The sequence below is a fragment of the Amblyraja radiata genome, chromosome 7 (assembly GCF_010909765.2).
Source record: "Amblyraja radiata isolate CabotCenter1 chromosome 7, sAmbRad1.1.pri, whole genome shotgun sequence".
In the NCBI taxonomy this organism is placed as follows: domain Eukaryota; kingdom Metazoa; phylum Chordata; class Chondrichthyes; order Rajiformes; family Rajidae; genus Amblyraja; species Amblyraja radiata.
In genome coordinates, this window is record NC_045962.1 from 83,733,823 (window position 1) to 83,758,513 (window position 24,691).

The 24,691-nt window shown below is 47.3% G+C and overlaps 2 protein-coding genes across 3 annotated transcripts in view; one reads left to right on the top strand and one right to left on the bottom strand.

The window, feature by feature from the left end:
* The window catches only part of hacd2 (3-hydroxyacyl-CoA dehydratase 2), a 46,139-nt gene extending 45,187 nt beyond the window's left edge, over positions 1–952 (bottom strand). For both annotated transcript variants that reach the window (XR_004412664.1, XM_033024876.1), the window contains exon 1: positions 772–952. Coding sequence is in view for 1 of the 2 variants with exons in the window: in XM_033024876.1 (XP_032880767.1) it covers positions 772–920 (149 nt within the window). In the remaining variant the exon portion in view is untranslated. The remainder of the gene's footprint in view (positions 1–771) is intronic.
* Positions 953–1,612: 660 nt separating this feature from the next.
* The window catches only part of LOC116975579 (signal transducing adapter molecule 2-like), a 56,007-nt gene continuing 32,928 nt past the window's right edge, over positions 1,613–24,691 (top strand). Inside the window, exon 1 of the mRNA XM_033024877.1 lies at positions 1,613–1,946. Within this exon, the coding sequence (XP_032880768.1) occupies positions 1,907–1,946 (40 nt within the window). The 5' untranslated portion in view covers positions 1,613–1,906. The remainder of the gene's footprint in view (positions 1,947–24,691) is intronic.

Consider the following 24,691-nt stretch of genomic DNA (forward strand, 5'->3'; position numbering starts at 1 on the left):
GCGAGCCTGGCACACCAACACTAACCTACACACTAGGGGATATTTACAATCTTTACTGAAGCCAATTAACCTACAAACCTGCACGTCTTTGGAGCGTGGGAGGAAACTTTAGCATCCATGGAAAACCCACACAGGTCATGGGGAGAACGTACAAATTCCGTACAGACAGCACCTGTAGTCAGGATCGACCCTGGGACTTTGGCGCCCTAAGGCGGCAACTCTACCGCTGCACCAATGTGCCACCCCAGGTCATGTACAGTACCGATCCTGTATCTGTACACTGTGGACTACTCGATTGTCATCATGTATTGTCTTTCCGCTGACTGGATAGCACGCAACAGAAAAGCTTTCCACTGTACCACAATGACATGACACTGACTGAATATTTGCAATCTTTTACGCAGTTCTTTCCCCTAATAATGCAACAGTGTTTCAAGTGGAAGACAAAAGTAGTATTGCATCTATTGCAACATTTAACCACATTTTTGCGGAATACACTGATTCCTCCAATTTAGCAGCCTCTTAAGACAGTTGAAGGGACTATCTCTAAATTATATTTGTGGACCATACGTGGTAACAGTAAAGGAGAAAATCGACGTGAAAGCCTACATTCGCGCTCGAAACACTATGTTTACAATATTAGGGTAATGCACCGTTACAATATTAATCAGCATGGATTTGGCGCTTTGTGCGCTTCGAGAGGGCGAGGGTAATTTGGCGACGGTCCCTACGCGGGACGCCGCGAAGATGAAGAAAGGTTTGAATTCTCACCCGGCGGTCATCACCACATTGTAAACGACCATGTAGGCGGTGGCGATGGGCCCCGGGCCTCTCCTCCGCCGGGTGGCTGCATCGCTGGCGCCGCGTTTGTGCTCCGGTGCTGCCGCCGCCGCTGCTGCTGCTGCTGCTCCCGCCGCCATGGTGATCGCTCGTCACTGAGACCTGCCGCGCATGCGCTGGAGCTGCCCCCCCGCCGCCACAGCGCCCCCTGACGACGCGGATGGTGAATCACTCCTCGCCCGCTACCGCCCCCTGGACCGGCGCCTGTTGAATTACAGCCCCCCAGCCCACACATATACACAGACGCAGACATGCCCGCTACCGCCCCCTGGACCGGCGCCTGGTAAATTGCAGCCCTCAACGCGCGCGCGCGCCCACACACACACGAAACGTGCCCACTACCGCCCCCTGGACAGGCGCCTGTTGAATTACAGTCCCCCAGCACACACCCACACACAATCACACACACACACAGACATGCCCACTACCGCCCCCTGGACCGGCGCCTGGTGAATTACAGCCCTCCCACACTTGCCTCTGCTGTCCCCTGGCCCGGCTAACAGTGAATTACATGCCCGCTACTGCCCCTAGCGGCGCGGATGGTGAATCGCTCTTCCAGCTCCTCACCCATTACCGCTCCCTAGCCTGGCGCATCGCGGATAGCGGATTACAGCCTGTGCTGCCCCCTGCCTCGGCTGAGTGCGAATTACCCGCTCGCTGCCGCCCCCTGCCTCGGCTGAGTGCGAATTACCCGCTCGCTGCCGCCCCCTGCCTCGGCTGAGTGTGAATTACCCGCTCGCTGCCGCCCCCTGCCTCGGCTGAGTGTGAATTACCCGCTCGCTGCCGCCCCCTGCGTTGGCTGACAGTGAACGACCCGCCGTCTCTCCCTCCTACGACGCCATTTAACACCCGACACCGAGTCCCTTTGGAATATTCAGGAGCTGCGAGGCGTCTGCAGTCGAGCGGGGAAGGAAGAGGAGGCCTCGGGCCCGAGGATGCGGCGGCAGCGGGCGGCGGCAGGGCGAGCGCTGCGGGCTTAGGGCGGCGACGAGGCCGAGGCCTGAACTGCGGCCTACCTCTGGATCCGTCTCCCTCTCCACCTCACAGCTTCCCCCCCTCGCCAACCATGCCTTTCTTCGCCAACAACCCCTTCGACCAAGATGTGGGTGAGTCTGCCACCACTTTTTAATCTTTCTCTTTTATTAGTTTTATATTATCTTTCTGCTCTAATTCACTGTCAGCCGCAGTTAAGTGAACTGTCATCCCCTCGGGCTGGACTCAAGTCCATGTTTTTCCTCCTTAAACTTGTCTGTGGTGATCACAGGATGAAGCCACTCGGCCCATTTCACCTGTGCAGTCTCCTTTAGAGAACCTCCTGATTACATTTTATCTCTTGTTTCCATTGTTGTCACCTTCTCCTAACTAATGACGATCTATTCTACAGTTTCCTTGAACCACATCTCTTTTGATGTCTCATTTTCACACCTTACACTTCTCTCTCCCTCTCTTTCCCTCTTTCCCTCTACCCCTCTTCCCCTCTCCCCTGAAGAAGGGTCTGGACCCGAAACGTCACCCATTCCTTCTCTCCAGAGATGCTGCCTGTCCCGTTGAGTTACTCCAGCTTTTTGTATCTATCTGTGGTTTAATCCGACATCTGCAGTTCCCTCTTAAACCTTCTATACCCTGGGCCTCCTCCATTGCCAGGGTGTGGCCTTGGGTTGAGAGACACTCAGTGCTGGAGTAACTCAGCGGGTCAGGCAGAAACTCTGGGGTAAAAAGATTAGGTGATGTTTCGGGTTGGAACCTTTCTTCAGGCCTTGGGTAGAAAGGAGGAACCCCAATAGTCCCTATTTCGTTTGGGCAGCTTACAATCCAGTGGTATGAACATTGTTTGGGTGATCGCTGGTCGTCATGGGCTCGGTGGTCCGAAGGTCCTGTTTCCATGCTGTATCTCTAAACTAAATTAAACAGAAGGTCAGATTGAAGAAACGTCACCCATCCTTTTTCTCCAGGTATGAACATTGAATTCTCCAATTTCAAGTAATACCCCTAACACTCCTTCAGTGAGGGCTCGGGCAAACTGGAGGTACAGGAGATTGTATTCTGCTTGAGTAACTGACAAACCAATGGCACTAACATTGAATTTGCCAATTTGAAGTAATATTCTCCCTACCTCTCCCATTCTTCAGAGTAAGGCAACACACCAACTGGAGGAACAAGTGCTCATATTCTATTAACAAGAGGTAGTTTACCCTCTTGGTTTGAACACTGATTTCTCCACCCCCTGCACCCCTTTGTTTCCCTGCCCCACCTTGACGTGCACCCATTTCTCCCATTATCTCCCACCGCCTCTGGCACCTTGCTCATTTCCCTTCCTTCTGACACATCTCCCACCCTGAGTCCCTCACCTCCCTCTGGCTTTACATTTCACTCCTCTTCTTTCCTTTTCTAACATCCTTCAGTCTCCTTTCTACCTCTAGCCTTGGTCACTATCTCCGCCCATCTGCCTATCAACTCGTCACCTTACCCTGATCCACCAGTCACTTGCCAGGCTGTGTCCCACCCCATCTCCCCACTCCAGCTTGGCTCTTACCCCCTCCCCCCTCCTCCCCTCCCCCCCCCCCCCCCCCCCCAACTCCAACAGTCTGAAGAAGGATAGACACAAAAATCTTGAGTAACTCAGCAGGTCAGCCAGCATCTCTGGAGAAACAGAATAGGTGCTGTTTTGGGTTGAGACCCTTTTTTTGTGCAGAGATTTTCTCTGGATCTTTGGGCATTTACACTAAATCTCCAGATGTCAGCCTTCTGCCATCACAAGCTGGAAAGGGTACAGAGAAGATTTACGATGATGTTTACAGGACTAGAGGGTCTGAGCTATAGGGAGAGGTTGCAACAACCAGGTTCAGGAATAGTTACTTCCCCTCAGCCATCAGGCTATTAAACCTGGCTCGGACAAAACTCTGATTATTACCAACCACTTTCTGTTATTTGCACTATCAGTTTATTTATTCATGTGTGTATATATTTATATCATGGTATATGGACACATTTATCTGTTTTGTAGTAAATGCCTACTATTTTCTGTGTGCTTAAGCAAAGCAAGAATTTCATTGTCCTATACAGGGACACATGACAATAAACTCACTTGAACTTGAACTTGAGTAGGCTGGGACTCTTATTTCTTAGACCTCAGGACGATGAGGGGTGAGCTTATAAATCATGAGAGGAATCGATCGGGTAGATGCTCAGAGTGGGTGAGACGAAGACTTAGGTTTAAGGTGAAGGGGGCAAGCTTTAATAGGAATTTGGGGGGTAACATTTGGGGGGTAACATTTTCACACCAAGGGTGGTGGGGGTATGGAACAAGTTGCCTGAGAAGGTAGTTGAGGTGGGGACAATCCCAACGTTTGAAGAAACAGTTAGACAGGTACATGGATAGGACAGGTTTGGAGGGATATGGGCCAAAGCAGACGGGACGAGTGTAGCCGGGACATGTTGGCTGGTGTGAGCAAGTTGGGCCGAAGTGCCTGTTACCACGCTGTATCATTCTATGACAAACATTTATTTGCTGTGACCTTCATGATTTTAAATGACTCGGTTAAATGAAATCTGCTACAACAGTGCCCAGAGTGGATGTTTGTTGAGACCACACCTTAGATACTGTGTACAGTTTTGACCTTTTTGTATAAGGAAACATATACTTGCCTTTAGAGGCAGTTCAGTTCACCAAGGTATCTCCTGCATACCTGAAATTAATCTAGTTTAGTTTAGAGGTACAGTGTGGAAACAGGCCCTTTGGCCCACCGAGTCCACACCGACCAGTGATACCCGCACATTAACACTATCCTACACGCACTTGGGGACAATTTACAATATTACCAGGCCACTTAGCCTGCAAACCGGTATGTCTTCGAAGTTTGGGCGGAAACCGCAGATTTTGGGGAAAATCCCACGCAGGTCACTGGGAGAATGTACAAACTCCCCATAGACAATAGTTGCAAGAGTAGGCAATTCGGCCCTTTGAGCCAGCACCGCCATTCACTGTGATCATGGCTGATCATCCACAATCAGTACCCTGTTCCTGCCTTCTCCCCATATCCCTTGATTCCGCTATCTTTAAGAGCTCGATCTAACTCTCTCTTGAAAGCATCCAGTGAATTGGCCTCCACTGCCTCCTGAGGCAGAGAATTCCACAGATTCACAACTCTTTGGGTGAAAAGGTTTTTCCTCATACCCGTTCTAAATGGCCTAGCCCTTATTCTTCAACTGTGTTCTGGACTCCCCCAACATCGGGAACATGTTTCCTGCCTCTAGCGTGTCCAATCACTTAATAGTCTCATATGTTTCAATAAGATACCCTCTCATCCTAAATTCCAGTGAATACAAGCCCAGTCGCTCCATTCTCTCAGCATATGACAGTCCCACCATCCCGGGAGTTAACCTCGTGAACGTACACGCTGCACTCCCACAATAGCAAGAATGTCTTCCCTCAAATTTGGAGACCACAACTGCACACAATACTCCAGGTGTGGTCTCAATAGGGCCCTGTACAACTGCAGAAGGACCTCTTTGCTGCTATACTCAACTCCTCTTGTTATGAAGGCCAACATGCCATTCCCTTTCTTCACTGCCTACTGTAGCTGCACGCTTAGCGACAGATGAACAAGGACCCCCCTAGATCTCGTTGTACTTCCCCTTTTCCCAACTTGACACCATTCAGATAATAATCTGCACCCATAGTCAGGATCGGGTATCTGCCGCTGAGTATATTGAGCCATTAGTTCAGACATCTCGCCGCAGCTATAAGCAAGATGAAGATAGAAAGCACCAGACTGTATAATTGATTCATTCACATTGATTCATAAAGGCTCGCCATGTTGTGTATTGTTCTTTGAGGGTTGGGACTGTAGAGTGTTGAATGTTTAATTAGGCTGCCTCTCCAAGTAATTTAGTGTATAGTAAAGAATGGTGGTTTAGTCTGACCCATGTGAATTATTCCCTCTTTAGAGGGGATCTGGGTGATGTCTCCATATTGGTTTTGGATTCTCTTGGTCAGTTGCCATCTACTTGATTTCTACCCATACATTTGGACAGATACGCAGTCAGGAAAGGTTTGGAGGGATTTGTTGCCAAAAGCGGGCCAATTGGACTAGTTGGGATGGGGGGCACGTTGGTTGGCAAGGACGAGCTGGACAAAGGGCCCAGTGAGAAGGTTTACAGGAGGCGTCCACCCCAGGAAACAAGGGCTGAAGAGGGCCGTGGCAAGGAGAGGGACGGTTCGCGGGACGACCGGAATGGAGGCAACGGCCCAACGGGCCTTTGAGACCAGCAGCAGCAGGGACTGTAAAATGGCACCCCTGACATAGACTCAGTGGGCTGTTTAGTTTAAACCGAAGATGCACACAAAAAGCTGGAGTAACTCAGCTGGTCAGACGGCATCTCGGGAGAGAAGGAATAGGTGACGTTTTGCGTTGAGACCCTTCTTCAGACCAGCTTGGTTTAGAGATACAGCGTGGAAACTGGTCCTTCAGCCCACCGAGTCTGCGCCAACCAGCAATCTCTGTACATTTGCACTATCCTACACGCAGTAGGGACAATTTACAATGACACCAAGCCAATTAGCCTTCAAACCTGCACGTCTTTGGAGTGTGGGAAGAAACCAGAGATCCCAGAGAAAACCTATGCAGGTCACGGGGAGAATGTACAAACTCCTTACAGACAAGCACCCGTATTTGGAATCGAACCCTGTTCTCTAGCGCTGTAAGGCAGCAACCCTGCCTCTGCATCACCGTGCTGTAGTGGGCTGCTCTGTATGTCCCGTACTAACCGTGCTCATGTATGGTGATAGTCCTACTGAACTGTATTATCACAAGCATTTCACTGTACCCTGGTACATGTGATAATAAAGAACCCATTGAGCTGGGCTGGAAGGCTGGTTTCTGTGCTGTATCATGCCGACTCTATCTCTGTACTGATCCCCTTGGTCCCTGGTAGCCACAGTGTTCCTTGTACTTGAGGTGTGCCCACATTTGACTGAATTTGGGCTCAGTGCTGCCTTTTATAATGAGAAGCTTGCCTCGGCCTCTGCATGCGTGCTGCCAGAGCCCCAATTAATGGATCTATCTGATAGAACTCCTACTGTTCTACCTTCCCCCCCTGGGAAAAGTCTTGCTTTTGCCTAGCAGCAGCTGACAGTGGGCTGATTGAGACTGGAATGTGTTTTAGATGTGCCCCCTGGGGCAAAACAGGGTTGGTTGTTGTGCTTGGTTTACAGGTTTAGCAAGGGATGCCTGATTCACGCATCAACTCCCATCATGACGATGGTGTTCTGATTGCAAGCTAGAAATTAATGCTAAAGATAGATGCAAACCACTGAAGTAACTCAGTAGGTCAGGCAGCATCTCTGGAGAAAAATTATATGGTGATGTTTCGGGTTGGGACCCTTCAATCGGTCTGAAGAAGGGTCTCGGCCCCAAACGTCACCTATCCTCTAATCTCCAGAGATCATGCCTATCCTGCTGTTACTCCACCACTTTGGTTAAAAAACAAAACAGCATCTGCAGTTCTTTATCACGAGAATTTTTTGCCAATTGGACTTTTTGCAGTAAAGACATCGATGGAGCAGATGAAGTCTGGTGTACTGTCCTTTGCAGTAGGGTCTCGACCCGAAACGTCATCCATTCCTTCTCTCCAGCGATGCTGCCTGTCCCGCTGATTTACTCTAGCATTTTGTGTCTACTGTCCTTTTGATATGATATGTTTAAGAAAGAACTGCAGATGCTGGAAAAATCGAAGGTAGACAAAAATGCTGGAGGAACACAACAGGTGATGCAGCAACTATGGAGAGAAGGACAATAAACAATAGGTGCAGGAGTAGGCTATTCGGCCCTTTGAGCAAGCACCGGCATTCAATGTGATCATCCACAATCAGTACCCCGTTCCTGCCTTCTCCCCATATTCCCAGACTCCGCTATCTTTAAGAGCCCTAACTAGCTCTCTTGAAAGTACCCAGAGAACCGGCCTCCACCGCCCTCTGAGGCAGAGAATTCCACACTCAAGATAGACAAGATAAGATACATTTATTTGTCACGTGTACCAATTGGTGCAGTGAAATGTGTGGTCACCACACAGCCGTACGAATAAACAAGAGCACCGAACACGATAGACTTTAACACAGACATCACCACACAGCAGAATCAAAGTTTCCCACTGTGAAGGAAGGCACCAAAGTTCAGTCATCCTCCTCTGCTGTTCACCCGTGGTCTGGGGGCTCCCGAACCCCTCGCTGTCGCTGCTACGGGCGGCCCGATGTTCAGGCCTGCTCGCCGGGGTGATGGAACTCCAAAGTCGGAACGGGAGAACAACCTCAGCGGCTTGGACATCCGAATCGGCCACGTCCGCGGCTCCCGAAGTCCACGGGCCTCGCTGGGCAGAGATTTAACGCTGGCGACCCTCGGCAAAAGGTCCCAGGACTCTGCGATGTTGAAGTCAGCGCCGCCCGCGCTGGAAGCTCTACGGACCACAGCTCCGTGATGTTGAAGCAGCAGGCCCAACACGCCGGAGCTTTAAACGGCGATCGCCTGCTTCGCGGTGAATCCAGTGCTGCACTGCTGCTGGAGCTTTAGTCCAGTCCCCGGCAGGATAGGCCGCGCCAATCCAGTTTTAGGCCGCAAGGAGGGGGGCGAGGACGCGACTCGGAGAATATTCGCATCCTCACCAGGAAGTGAGTGGGGAAACAGTTTCCCCCTTACCCTACCCCCCTCCCCCACATAGAAAAACTAAAGAATCCTCCAAAACATACTTTTAAAACAGACTAAAAATAAAAAAAAGATAGAAAAACAGACAGACTGTAGGCAGAGGCTGCCGTCATCAACTCTCTGTGAGGAAAAAGTGTTTCCTCGTCTCCGTTCTAAATCGCTTACCCGTTATTCTTAAACTGTGGCCCCTGGTTCTGGACTCCCCCAACATCGGGAACATGTTTCCTGCCTCTAGCGTGTCCAAACCTCCAGAGTATACCAAGTCCAGCCTCTCCATTCTCTCAGCATATGACAGTCCCGCCAACCCGGGAATTAATCTTGTAAACCAACGCTGCACTCCCTCAATAGCACGAATGTCCTTTCTCAAATTAGGGGACCAAAACTGCACACAATACTCCAGGTGTGGTCTCACTAAGGCCCTGTACAACCGCAGAAGGACCTCTTTGCTCCTATACTCAACTCCTCTTGTTATGAAGGCCAACATGCCATTTGCTTCCTTCACTGCATGCTTACTTACATCCCCCCCCCGATCTCGTTGTACTTCCCCTTTTTCCAACTTGACACTATTTAGATAATAATCTGCCTTCCTGTTTTTGCTACTCAAAGTGGGTAACCTCACATTTATCCACATTAAACTGCATCTGTCATGCATCTGCCCACTCACCCAACCTGTCCAAGATGTTGAGACCCTTTGACCCGAAAAGTCACCTATTCCTTCGCTCCATAGTTGCTGCCTCACCCGCTGAGTTTCTCCAGCATTTCTGTCTTCCTTTTGGTATGGAATGGTGCTTTATTTTTTTACATGTACCGAGTACAGTGTCATTTATTTTTGCATGGCAGATGCAGTATAATGTGGATAAATGTGAGGTTATCCACTTTGGTGGCAAAAACAGTTAAGTAGACTATTATCTGAATAGTGGCCGATTTGGAAAAGGGGAGATGCAACGAGACCTGGGTGTCATGGTACACCAGTCATTAAAAGTAGGCATGCAGGTGCAGCAGGCAGTGAAGAAGGCGAATGGTATGTTAGCATTCATAGCAAAAGGATTTGAGTATAGGAGCAGGGAGGTTCTACTGCAGTTGTACAGGGTCTTGGTGAGACCACACCTGGAGTATTGCGTACAGTTTTGGTCTCCTAATCTGAGGAAAGACATTCTTGCCGTAGAGGGAGTTCAGAGAAGATTCACCAGACTGATTCCTGGGATGTCAGGATTTTCATATGAAGAAAGACTGGATAGACTCGGTTTGTACTCGCTAGAATTTAGAAGATTGAGGGGGGATCTTATAGAAACTTACAAAATTCTTAAGGGGTTGGACAGGCTCGATGCAGGAAGATTGTTCCCGATGATGGGGAAGTCCAGAACAAGGGGTCACAGTTTAAGGATAAGGGGAAAACTTTTAGGACCGAGATGAGGAAAACATTTTTCACACAGAGAGTGGTGAATCTCTGGAATTCTCTGCCACAGAAGGTAGTTTAGGCCAGTTCATTGGCTATATTTAAGAGGGAGTTAGATGTGGCCCTTGTAGCTAAAGGGATCAGGGGGTATGGAGAGAAGGCAGGTACAGGTTACTGAGTTGGATGGTCAGCCATGATCATATTGAATGGCGGTGCAGGCTCGAAGGGCTGAATGGCCTACTCCTGCACCTATTTTCTATGTTTCTATGTACACTGTTCAGTACAATTATCACTATACGTAAGCACTTAGATACACCGTGTTTAAGCATCTCAGAACCAGTACAAGTGTATAGCAGTAGTATATAGGTTTCCAATTTGGCACCATGTTCAAGTCCCAGTTGTTGTAAGTGCAAGGTTCTTGACCTGACCATGAAAGTCTGTTGTCCTGTTGGGGTTTGCAGGGTCAGCCTGGCCAAGCATAGCTGTTGGTGTCCTCCGCTGCTGCCCCACCTCTGTAGGTCACATGCTCGGCGGTCACGGTTGCGCAACGGTAGAGTTACTGCCTTACAGCGAATGCAGCGCCGGAGACCCGGGTTTGATCCCGACTGTACCGAGTTTGTACGTTCTCCCCGTGACCTGCGTGGGTTTTCTCCTAGATCTTCGGTTTCCTCCCACACTCCAAAGACGTACAGGTTTGTAGGTTAATTAGCTTGGTAAATGTAAAAATTGCCCCTAATGGGTGTAGGATAGTGTTAATGTGCGGGATCGCTGGTCGGCGTGGACCCGATGGGCCGAAGGGCCTGATTGCACGCTGTATCTCTAAACTCTAAACTAAACACCAGCTGAAATTAAGTTCAATAGTTGCCATGGTCTGTGCCAAGTAGTCATGTGAATCAGGAACGGTTCAGATGTATAACTACTGTATTAGGCACAGTCTAGTTTCTCCTGAGAATTGAGCTCTCAAATCTAGGCTAAGACTTCAGTGCTGTACTGAGGGTGCAGCTTTCAGACCAAACATTAAACTGAGGGACTATCTGCTATCTCTGGTGGACATAAGAGATCTAAAATAGACCACGGTGGTTATCTTGATCAACTGGTCATGCATATTAACCATGCAAAAAAAAAAAACACAGATTATCTGGACATTATAACATAGTTGTATTGGCTGTGGACTTTCTGTTGTACAACTACTAAATAAGTCATTCGTTGGCTATGAACTGCTTTTCAATTTTCAGTCTTAGTAGATGACATTCAACAAAGTTTAATTTAGAGATACAGCATGGAAACAGGCCCTTCGGCTCACCGAGTCTACGCCAACCAGCCATGACCCGTTCACGTCAGTTCTATGTTCTCCCACTTTCGCAAACACCCCCTACACATTTGGAGGCAATTTTACAGAGGGCACACATCCTTAAAGCCCTGTCCCACTGTACGAGTTCATTCAAAGAGTTTGTACGTAAGTTTGCCCTGATTCGAACCTGGAGATTTACGGTAGTGGCTGCTAGCAGGTACACGGGGCTCTCGTGGACATTTTTCAACATGTTGAAAAAACTTCACGAGTCTTCCCCAGCTTACCGCGTTTCGAGCCGCTAAGAGACGTCCCCGAGCTCCGACGTACCCGCTACGTTCATTCTGCGTGCTTACCACGAGTTTGATTTTTTTTTTTAAACTCTGGAGAGCACTTGAATGAACTCGTACAGTGGGACAGGGCCATTAGGATGGGGGAGGAAACTAGAGCACCTGGAGGAAACCCGTAAGAAGAACGTGCAAACTCCACACAGGCAGCTCCCAGGGTCAGGATCAAACATGGGTATCTAATTGAGGGTCTTGAATACGTTAAACATAGAATAACAGAGGATGGATTTTTATGCAGAATAATACATACTTAGAAATTGTGGTCCGAACTGTCCCAAAGGTTGTACGTAGACTCTCTGTTTCTCCAGTAGTGTAGTTCTTGAGACAGTAATTGAACAAGAACACTCACTCCAGACAGTCTGGTGTCAAATATAGTCGTTCATTGGCCAGATTGCATCTTAAGTACTGTGTTCAGTTTTGTGAGATGCTTAATGGAATTAGTGGCCAGTGCAAAGATAAGATTATTTACATTGTGAGCTAAAAATGCTCGATCTTCTATGGCATAAAGCTCAAGGGCAGTGGAAGGAACTGCTGATGCTGGTTTATACCGAAGACACAAAATGCTGGAGTAACTCAGCGGGTCTGGCAGCATCCCTGGAGAAAATGGATCGGCAATGTTTGGGGTTGGGACCCTTCTTCAGGCTCTGAGAGGGTATTCCCAGAGCCTCCTCAGAAGGGTCCCAACCCGAAACGTCACCTACCCATTTTCTCCAGAGATGCTGTCTGACCTGCTGAGTTACTCCAGCATTTTGTGTAGTGGAATAATCTGGGATGCATTTAACATCATTGTGTGTGTGTATTGTCCAATAGCATAACTTGCAGAATTTCAATATCAAAATTATTAATCCTTTGAAGCAAAAAATACAATATCCCACTCAGAAAATGTTTAGTTTAGAGCAGGGGCCGGCAACCTTGTTGTTGATAGGGGCCGGATCCCATGTCTGTGAGCGGTTGGAGGGCCACATCTATCGCCATAGTTCATAAACGTTGACATTTATATATTTAAGAAATATTATGTCTACTGAACATAGGAATTAGTTTGAGACACTGGTATTGAAACAACCCTCAAGATCAACTTCGTGTTTATTGTCACTTAACCAGTGAAATTTGAGTTTAGAGATACAAGGCGGAAACAGGCCATTCGGCCCACCGAGTCTGCACCAACCAGCGATCCCCACACACGAACACTATCCGATGCACACTGGTGGCAATTTACAATTTTATCAAACCAATTATGTACAGATAACACCGTAGTCAGGAACGAACCTGGGTCCCTGGCGTTGTAAGGCAGCAACTCTGTGTAGGAAGGCACTGCAGATGGTGGCTTAAACCAAAGGTAGACACAAAAAGATGGAGTAACTCAGCGGGACAGGCAGCATCTCTGGAGAGAAGGAATGGGTGAAGTTTTGGGTCGAGACCCTGCTTCAGACAATACAGCGACTACCGCTGTGCCGCCCTATGGTATGTGCTTAATATAAATGTGGTAATGCAGACGTCTACAGCATCTATTAACCACCTTTGCAGGATCTAGAGAATTTTCAGATCATTGGTAAATGGCCCAGGACAGTGTGGGAAGTGGGACAATGAGGTGGTGCAGGGTGGGGAGTTGGTAGGATTCTTCTATGCATCACGCTACTGCAATATGGAAAAATATTGTCTGATCAGTGAGTCAAGGTAATTTAACAACATCTTTACTTTTATTGTGCATGTACCGAGGTACGGTGAAAAGCTTTTTTGTTGCGTGCTATCCAGTCAGCGGAAAGACCATATATGATTGCAGTCAAGTCATCCAGAGTGCACAAATACAGGATAAGGGGAAAAATGTTCAAAATGAAATTGTGTACATGCATTCAGAAGGATTACTAGTGTTTTAAGGGCGGCAGGGGTGCAGCGGTTGAGTTACTGTCTTACATTGCCAGAGACTCGGGTTCGATCCTGACTACGGGCGCTGTTTGTGCGTTCTCCCTGTGACCGCGTGGGTTTTCTCCGGATGCTCCAGTTTTCTCCCACACTCCAAAGACATACAGGTTTGTAGGTTAATTGGATTCAGTGAATTGTCCCCAGTATGTAGGATAGAGTTAGTGTACGGGGATCGCTGGTCGGTGCGGACTCGGTGGGCCGAAGAGCCTGTTTCCGCGCTGTATCTCTAAACTAAAGCAAGGGTTGTTTCTTTCATGAAGCTGGCATGGGAAGTCTGATGTGAATGGCCATTTTCCATGCTGCAAGAATCCATAAATCCCAAGATAACAAAGGCGTGCCTTCACATGGAACTTCGTACAATGTCCAAAGGGCTTTTGACCCAATTAAACATCTTTGAAATGCAGCAGCAGTTGTTGTGACATGGAATGGATGAGAGGTAGAAATCTTGAGAGATGCTTTATCTTTGCACTTCGGTCTGATATGTAATGATTCAATTCTACAGTTTATGGATAGTCTGCAGGTCTTGGGGAAATTGTTCATATTTGCCATTCTGAAATTGCTATTGCTTCTTTAGGATCAGTTGATTTTTGTTTATGAAAAAAAAAAAGACTTTTTGTGATCTCTGATTTTTATTTTGCCCTTAGTTTATATTTTCTTAACATGTAGGGATTTAAAGTTGTTATTGCGCTCTTCACATAACACTATAATTGTCTGAAGTTAAAGGGACCTTGGACCATGGCTCCATTTTATACGTTGCTAGAATGATTCATGTACTGTAGTAGGAATAAAGGTGTAACCTATTTTCTAAATGGGGAGAGGACTTGGGAGTGCTAGTGCAGAATTCCCAAAAGGTTAATTTGCAAGTTGAATCAGTAGTAAGGAAGGTAAAAGCAATGACAGCATTTATTTCGAGAGAACTAGAATATTAAAAACAGGGATGTAATGCTTTATAAGGCACTGGTCAGACTGCATTTGGACTACTGTGAGCATCTTTGGGCCCCATATCTGATGAAGGTCATGTGATAGGATGAGAATTAGGCCATTTGGTCCATCAAGTCTACAGCACCATTCAATCATGGCTGATCTCTCTCTGATAGCGGAGTCAGGGGATATGGTGAGAAGGCAGGAACGGGGTACTGATTGTGGATGATCAGCCATGAGCACAATGAATGACGGTGCTGGCTCAAAGGGCCGAATGGTCTACTCTTGCACCTATTGTCCTTCCCATCCTAATCTCATTCTCCTGCCTTCTCCCCATAACACCTCACACCTGTACTAATCAAGAATTATATCTACCTCTGTCTTACAAACATCCATTGACTTGGCCACCACATCCTTCCGTGGCAAAGAATTCCACAGATTAACCCCTTCGGACAAAAAAAAAAACTCCCCCTCATCTCCTTCCTAAAGAACGTCCTTTAATTCTGAGGCTCTGACCTCTAGTCCAAGACTCTCCCATTAGTGGAAACATCCACTCTATCCAAGCCTTTCACTGTTCGGTACGTTTCAATGAAGTCCCCCCTCATCTTTCTAAGAATCAGGGGACACAGTTTAAGAATAAGGGGTAAGCCATTTAGAATGGAGACGAGGAAACACTTTTTCTCACAGAGAGCTGTGAGTCTGTGGAATTCTCCGCCTCAGAGGGGGATAGAGGCCGGTTCTCTGGATACTTTCAAGAGAGCTAGATAGGACTCTTAAAGATAGCGTAGTCAGGGGATATGGGGAGAAGGCAGCAACGGGGTACTGATTGGGGATGATCAGCCATGATCACATTGAATGGCGGTGCTGGCTCGAAGGGCCGAATGGCCTACTCCTGCACCTATTGTCTATTGTCTAAACTCCAGCGAGTACAGGCCCAGTGCTGTCAAACGCTCATCATATGTTAACCCACTCATTCCTGGGATCATTCTTGTAAACCTCCTCAGGACCCTCTCCCTACCCAATACATCCTTCCTCAGATATGGTGTCCAAAACCGCTCACAATGCTCCAAATGCAGCCGGACCGGCGTGGGGGGGGGGGGGTCTCCGTGAGGAGGGAGGGGGAAGAACAATCGTGGGTGGGGGGGCCGGCATGCTTTGTAACTTTGTCAGCGTGATTGGTGGCTGTTATTTGTATACATTGTGTATGCAAGCAAAAATCTCACTGTGCTTAGACACATGTGACAATAAAGTATCCCTATTCCAATAGAGCCTCAGTATCACATGTGGAGAGAAGAACTGCAGATGCTGGTTTATATCGCAGATAGATGCAAAATGCTGGAGTCTGAAGAAGGGCCTCAACCCGAAACTTTACCCATTCCTTCTCTCCAGTGATGCCGCCTGTCCCTTGGAGTTACTCCAGCATTTTGTGTTTATCTCAGTATTACATTCCTGTTTTTGTATTCTAGCCCTCTTGAAATAAATGCTTGCATAGGGCATAGCTTTTAGAAAGGAGATGAGGAGGAATTTCTTTACATCAGATGGTGATCTGTGGAATCCATTGCATCAGATGCTGTGGAGGCCAAGTCAATGGGTATTTTTTAGGCGGAGATTGACAGGTTCTTGATTAGTAGGGGCGTCATATGTTATGGGGGTAAAAGGCAGGAGAATAGGGTTGAGAGGAAAAGATAGATCATCGATGATTGAATGGCCGAATGACCTAATTCTGCTCCTATGACTAATGAGAAATATTTCACAACTCGCCATCAAAGTATTTTAATGTGAACCAGATCATCTGAGCTGTTGGGGAGAGGTGATCAAATTGGTGGGTTTTGAATAGCATTTTAATGAATAACTAGACCAAGTGCAGACAGGGTTTCGGCCCGAAACGTCGCCTATTTCCTTCGCTCCATAGATGCTGCTGCACCCGCTGAGTTCCTCCAGCAATTTTGTGTACCCAAGTGCAGACCCGTTGGGTCTGTTCCCGCAACGCGCGGTTGCAAGGGGTGGGTGGCCTGAAGTCATCGCGCAACGCCACGCGTTAGGCGTACGACGTCAAGAAGTTGCGTACGCCATCAAGATGCTGCGTACGCCCGTCGAGACCGTTGACGCGCGGGATTTTCCGAGAGTGCAAGCCCGCGGGGACGGCGAAAAGCAGCCTATCTGTGCCTTCCGCTAGCGTGACGGAGCCGGGCCGGGGGGGGGGGCCTTTTTGGAGGAGAGCCGGGCGGCAGCAGCCGTTATGGTGGCTGGCCAGCAGGATCTGCAAACCTGTACGTCTTTGGAGTGTGGGAGGAGACCGGAGCACCCGGCGAAAACCCACGCAGGTCACGGGGAGACCGTACAAAATCCGTACAGACCGCACTTGTAGTCAGGATCGAACCCGGGTCTCTGGCCCTGTAAGGCAGCAACTCTACCGCTGCGCCGCCGTGCCGCCCTAATTTATGAAAGCATCGGTCCAATCTGTTAAAATTCTGCATCTAGGACAACACTCTACCCAACACCCACGCTTCCCAGGAATATTAAATTGATGAACCTTTATCCAGACCTATTTAACATAGCATTGTGGGCAGTGAGATTGCGTCTGTACTGAATGTTCCAAATGCGGTCTCGCCAAGGCAACGAAGGCCAATGAACAGTTAAAAGTGATTTAAAAGTGATCCACTTTCCATCTACCAAAGTGATAACATCACTCTCATCCACATTTAAGTTTCTTGGCCTATCTATATCCACTTGATTGCCTGATAACAGCTTCCCTCAGGCAACTGAACGTTCCTCTCACCAACTAGAGAGTGGGTGGGGAGGAACTGCAGATGCTGGTTTACACCGACGACAGACACAGAAAGTTGGAGTAATTCAGCGGGTCAGGCAACATCTCTGGAGAAAAGGAATAGGTGACGTTTTGGGTCAAGACCCTTCTTCAGACTGAGAGTCAGGGGAAAGGGGAACGAGAGATGACAGAGAGTGGTCCTGACCTCCCATCCACCATATTGTAGAATTTCAAACTATCTTTAATCAGACATTATCTTGCACTAACGTTATACTGTATCCTGTATCTGTACGCTGTGGACGGCTTGATGGTGTAGTGGCCATTTGGTAATGAATGAATAAATGAATACGTTTATTGGCCAAGTATTCACATACAAGGAATTTGCCTTGGTGCTCAGCCCGTAAGTGACATACAGTGACAGTTAGGAATGACGCATAAAACATTAAACATTAATAATAAAACATTATCGATTAAACATGTGCATTAAATAAAATACCACAGCAAAAGGAGGCTACAGATTTTTGGGTATTGAGTAGAGCTACTACTCGTGGGATAAAAAAGCTGTTTTGGCAGCTTTGACAGTCCGGAGTCGCCTTCCAGAGGGAAGTGATTCAAAGAGTTTGTGGCCAGGGTGAGAGGAGTCAGAGATGATCTTACCCGCTCGCTTCCTGGCCCTTGCAGTGTACAGTTCGTCGATGGAGGGAAGGTTGCAGCCAATAATCTTCCCTGCTGATCGTACGATTCGCTGCAGCCTCCAGGTGTCGTGCTCAGTGGCTGAGCCAAACCAGACCATGATGGAGAAGGTGAGGACAGACTCCTCAATGGCCGTGTAGAATTGGACCATCATTGCCTGTGGCAGATTGTGCTTCCTCAGCTGCCGCAGGAAGTACATCCTCTGTTATGCCTTTTTGATTGTGGAGTCAATGGTAGCCCCCCATTTAAGGTCCTTGGAGACGACGGTTCCCAAGAACCTAAAATACTCCACAGACGTGACTGTGGTGTTGTTGATGGTGAGTGGGGGGAGGGGAAGCTCTCCTAAAGTCTACTATCAACTGTCTTAAGAGCATTGAGCTCCAGGTTGTTGCAATGGCACCAGGACACCAGCTGTGACACTTCCTGTCTGTAGGCAGATTCCTCCCCATCCTGAATCAGTCCAATCAGGGTTGTGTCGTCCGCACACTTGAGAAGCTTGACAGAGGAGTCAGTGGAGGTGCAGTCATTGATGTAGAGGAGAGGGGAGTGTACGCAGCCTTGCGGTGTTCCTATGCTGAGGGTTTGCGGGTCCGAGATGTGTTTTCCCAGCCTCACATGCTGCTTCCTGTCTGTCAGGAAGCTGGTGATCCACCGACAGAGGAGTTCAGGCACAGTCAACTCGGAAAGTTTGGAGTGTAGTAGCTCTGGCACAATGGTGTTGAATGCAGAGCTAAAATCCACAAACAAAATCCTCGCATAGGTCCCCTGGCGGTCTGGGTGCTGGAGGATGAAGTGCAGGCCCAGATCATCTGCAGATCTATTGGGCCGATATGCAAACTGCAGAGGGTCCAGCATTAATAGTCATGCATCATGTATAGTCTTTCTGCTGACTGATAGCACGCAACAAATAAGCCTTTCATTGCACCTTGAAACGTGCCAATAACAAACTAAATTAAACTGGTTCATCAGTCTGTGAATTGTTGAAGTTGCTGAAGTACCCAACCACAGTCTCCCAACCCAAAAAAGACCCCTTTATTGCTCTTGTTTTTTTTCTCTGTTCTATATCAATTCATTCCAGTATACTTTCCCGATGCTGTGTGATGTTTAATGACTTCTTGAGTGGTACTTTGTTAAAAGGCTCATGGAAGTCCAATTGCATTCCATTCACATTTCTCCCACACTTAAATGCCAAGTGGTAAGTTTGCTTCAGTTTGTTAAATTCAGTAAATGGAGCCCAATGTAAAAATCATTGGAGCACTGAGTCTTTGGCTACTCTTGCCGACTTGGCCAATTTTCAAGTTTAGATTGTGACAGTCAGCTGACCATTAGTCATCACATCTGCTCAAACATGTTTTGCTTGGAGATACAGCATTGAAACAAGCTCTTCGTCCCACTGAGTCCGTGCCGATCAACAATCACCTGTATACTAGTTACATAGAAACATAGAAAATAGGTGCAGGAGGAGGCCATTCAGCCCTTCGAGCCAGCACCGCCATTCATTGTGATCATGGCTGATCGTCCCCTATCAATAACCCATGCCTGCCTTCTCCCCATATCCCTCGACTCCACTAGCCCCTAGAGCTCTATCTAACTCTCTCTTAAATCCATCCAGTGATTTTGCCTCCACTGCCCTCTGTTGCAGGGAATTCCATAAATTCACAACTCTCTTGGGTGAAAATGTTTTTTCTCACCTCAGTCTTAAATGACCTCCCCATTATTCTAAGACTGGCCCCTGGTTCTGGACTCGCCCAACATTGGGAAATTTTTTCCTGCATCTAGCTTGTCCAGCCCTTTTATAATTTGATATGTTCTATATAATTTTATAGTTCTAACCTACACACTAGGAACAATTTACAGAAGCCAATTAACTTAGAACCTGCACGTCTTTGGGATGTGGGAGGAAACAGGAGAACCCGGGGGGGAAAAAAACCCATGAAGGTCACAGGGTTTTCAGGATCCCGTAGTCAGGATCGAACCCAGGTCCCTGGCACAGTAAAGCAGCAACTCTACCGCTGTACCACTGTGCCGCCCACAAATGTCTTCTTTGCCTTGTTGATTTTTAGAGGTTGTTTTCTTCTCAAATTCTGTTGCTGCCATCAATGAGATTTGCTAGGTTATTGTTTGCTTAGTGACTGACATCCATGTAGCATCACAGCTTCTAACTCCTCGTAGCTTCCAGCTCCGGTTCCAGACCTCCCGATGCTTGGAAATTCTGTGTTTGGGATGTCGAAGGTTGAGGGGAGACTTGATAGAAGTAAATAAAATTCTGAAGCGTAGATCGGCCAGATGGTCAGAACCTTTTCCCCCAGGGTGGAAATGTCCAACACTAGACAGGGCTCTTACTTAACTTTTTTTTCTCTGTTTCTAGTCGGGCAACCTTGGCAGATTTTTAGGTTGCCAAATTAGAGTTTTGGTGGTCGTTTAAGACGGCTTGCAGGACACGTGCGATAATATGCTCGGACGAAGTGCGTAGTTATGTCGGAATTATGGTCAATGAAGCATTCACATATTATTTCAGCTTCAAATTAAGTCACAAACGAAACATATTCACCAATCAAGACGTGATATATACCACAATGACATGCAGCAAAATTATAATACAGTATCTCAACTCTTTTTACACGTTGCAATGAATGCAATTTCTATTATTTCTTTCCACTTCCAAACAAAAATGTGGTTGGATTATTCAGCGTATGATCAACCTCGGTGAGACCAAGCGCAGGCTTGGCGATCGCTTCGCACAACACCTCCACTCCTTTCGCAATAACCAACCTGGTCTCCCGGTGGCTCAGCACTTCAACTCTTCTTCCCATTCCGAATCCGACCTTTCTGTCCTGGGCCTCCTCCATGGCCAGAGTGAGGCCCACCGCAAATTGGAGGAATAGCACCTCATATTTCGCTTGGGTAATTTACACCCCATACTTATGAACATTGACTTCTCCAATTTCAGGTAGTCCTTGCTTTCTCCCTCCTTCCCCTCCCATTCCCAGCTCTCCCACAGCCGACTGTCTCCTCCTCTTCCTTTCTTCTTCACGCCCCCCCCCCCCCCCCCCGACATAAGTCTGAAGAAGGGTCTCGACCCGAAACGTCGCCTATTTCCTTCGCTCCATAGATGATGCCTCACCCGCTGAGTTTCTCCAGCATTTTTGTCTACCCATTCACACAAGTTCTGTTATCCAATTTTCCTCACCCACTCCCTGCACATCAGGGGCAATTTTACAGAGACAAGTTAACCTACAATGTCAATGCGTCTTTGGGACGCTTGCAGGGAGAATGTGCAAATTCAACATAGACAGTGCCCGAGGACAGGATCAAACACAGATCTCTGGCATGTGAGGCAGCAAGTCTACCAGCTGTGCCTCTATATTTTGTTTTCCAACACACAAAAAAATATACGTTGATAACTTTGGTTACTAAAAAAAAGAAACTCCATTTTCAGTCTAAATCTCTAAGTGACGCTATATCACTCTTTACAGCTACTATATGTTTTAATTCAGTTCAAGACTATGGGGCAGTACATTAGCCATAAAGTTGCTGCCTAAAAGTGCCAGAGACCCAGAATTGATCGTGAATATGGGTGCTGTCTGTATGGAGTTTGCTCCTTTTCCCTTTGATCGCATGGGTTTTCTCCAGGTGCTCTTGTTTCCTTCCACATTCCAAAGGTGTGCAGGAACCTTTTTCAGACCCAACCCAAAACGTAATATATTTTCCTTTTGTCCAGAGAATCTCTGACCTCTGACCTGTTGAGTTACTCCAGCTTTTTGTGTCTCTCTTCAGTTTAAACCAGCATCTGCAGTTCTTTCCTACAGACACGATACTATACGATAGAACTTTAATCCCAGGAGGGAGAGGGAGAGGGAGAGAGAGAGAGAGAGAGAGCTCTAACTGGGACGTGAGAGAATAAAACCCTCTTGACCTGCGTAGCTAATGTGTGGGATAGAACTAGTGTACGGGTGATCGGTGGTCGGTGAGGACTCGTTGGGCCGAAGGGCCTGTTTCCATGCTGTATCTTTAAATTAAACTAAAAACACTAAAACCAGAGGGAGTCTAAAGAAGGGTCTCAACCCGAAACGTCACCCAATTTCTTCTATCCAGAGATGCTGGCTGCTTCATGGAGTTCCCCCGCACAATTAAAGCATGGAATAGTCTTCACCCTACCATAGTTACCCAACCAGATGCAACAAAATTTAAGGTAGCTCTTTTTTCCCCCAAGAACTCTTTTTTGCTTAAATCCAAGTCAAGAGTGTTTTATTGTCTTGTGTCCCAGATAGGACAATGAAATTCTTGCTTGCTGCAGCACAACAGAATATGTAAACATAATACAGAACAGGAGATAAAAGATCAGTGTGTTTATATACCATAGACTATATATATATATATATATATATACACACACACACACACCGTTGGGTCCCAGCATCACACAGGAGGGCTGGTCATCCAACACAATATTCCACACCTCCATCAATTCTAATATTGGTGGCCAGTTTGGGGGGGGGGGGGCTTTCTGGAGCGCTAGTATGGGTGTTGTGGGCTGAAGGGACTGGTTTCCAGAGGGCTAGTATGCAAATTGTACGCCAAATGGATTCTTGGGCTGGCCTCTCAGTCAATCAAGCCTGTTGTGCTGGCAACTCACTCACTCACGGCTGGTGGGCTGGTAGTTAACTCACGGCTAATCCTTGAAATTCTATTTCAAGCAGGGTATAAGGCCACCAAATTCAAGTGCAGTTTCTTACCACTTCTAGCAGGGTGCAAGGCCACCAAATTCAAGTGCAGTTTCATACCATTTGAAGTAGGGTGCATAGCCACTAAGACAGCGAGTCGTGACCTCTCCATTAATTGCCTCATACTGTGTTTTGTATTGAATTCTGTCTTTACTTTGTATACTAGTCATGTCTCTACTATTTATTTCATTCCCCTTACATGTTTTTCCTCTACATGCTCAATTTTTGTAAGGTGTCCTTGAGACTCTTGAAAGGTGCCCATAAATAAAATTTATTATTATTATTATTATTATTATTATCTTTCAACTTCAAGCCAAAGCTCCCAAGCCACTATTTGCAGTCAGTAGTGCCTTTCAACTTAAAGCCAAATCAACCAATCCACCATTTGCAGTAAGTAGTGCCTTTCAACTTCATGCCACCATTTGCAGTAAGTGGTGTCTTTCAACTTTAAGCCACACCCAAGCCACCATTTGCAGTAAGTAGTGCCTTTCAACTTCAAGCCAAAGCAACCAAGCCACCATTTGCAGTAAGTAGTGCCTTTCAACTTCAAGCCAAAGCAACCAAGCCACCATTTCAGTAAGTAGTGCCTTTCAACTTCATGCCACCATTTGCAGTAAGCAGTGCCTTTCAATTTCAAGACACACCCAAGCCAAGCCAACCAGGGGAGGGGGGGCTTTCTGGAGCGCTAGTATGAACCATTTTAGAACCAATAGACTTTTTTTTTGCAAGCTTTAGAACCAATAGACATTGTTTTGCAAGCTTTAGAACCAATGGACATTTTTTTGCAAGCTTTAGAACCAATGGACATTTTATTTGCAAGCTTTAGAACCAATGGACATTTTTTTGCAAGCTTTAGAACCAATGGACATTTTTTTGCAAGCTTTAGAACCAATGGACATTATTTTGTAAGCTTTAGAACCAATGGACATTTTTTTGCAAGCTTTAGAACCAATGGACATTTTTTTGCAAGCTTTAGAACCAATGGACATTTTTTTGCAAGCTTTAGAACCAATAGACACTTTTTTGCAAGCATTTTAGAACCACTAAGGGCACTCACATTTGAGTAGATATGTGTTCAGTGTTATTCACAGCTCAGAGAAACGTGACCCTCTGCCTTCCTCCAGCTTGCAGACACTGATTGAGGCACACCATTTCCTGGTTTTATAGTATATATGTATGTGTATGTGTGTATATATATACAATAAATAAACAGATAAAGTGCAATAGGCTGTTATTGTTCAGAGTTTGATGGTGGACCCTCCACTACCTCCAGTTTAAATTCCATTTGGAATATTTTTGGAGGACCAGGAAACCAAGAAGCAAGAGTTGCTCCAGGGAGTGATTTTGCTTTAGTTTTTCAGCGGTCGCGGCGAGGCGGCGTCCGGACAGCAATGGCGACCAAATCTCCCACAATGCAAAGGGAGGGAGAAAGTGCCCGGCGCCGACCAGTTGTCGTGGCAATGCGCATGTGCAGGGCGGCCAATGATGTGCTGGCCCAATGATGTGCTGGCCGTAATTGTGTGCAGGGGGAGGATGTGCAGGCTGTGGCAGTGCGTATGTGCAGGAGGCCGGCCGTGCCGGCAGATGAGGAGTGGCCGGAGAGCGGAGACCCGGACACGGATGGCGGGCGGAGACGGAGAGAGAGAGAGAGAGATAGAGATAGAGAGGGGGGGCCCCACTCAGAGTTTAACGGCAGGTGTCCCGGGTGCTTGCCAAGCTGGGCAAAATGACACAACTTTTAGGTTGCCCAGCGGGACTTTAGGTGGCCATTGGCACCCGGGCAACCATTAATTTCAAGCCCTGCTAGAGGTCCGAAGAAGGGTTTCGGCCCAAAACGGTGCCTATTACCTTTGCTCCACAGCTGCACCCGCTGAGTTTCTCCAGCATTTTTGTCTACCATAGCAAAGGTGAGATGGGGGAAGGTTGAATTGAGATGTGAGGGGCAAGTTTTTGTTTTACACAGAGTGGTGGGGGCCTGAAACGTACTGCCGGGGTGGTGGTGGATGTAGATACGATAGTGGCATTTCAGAGGCTTTTAGATCGGCACATGGAAGTACAGGGCTTGGAGGGATATGAATCATCCACAGGCAGATGACAT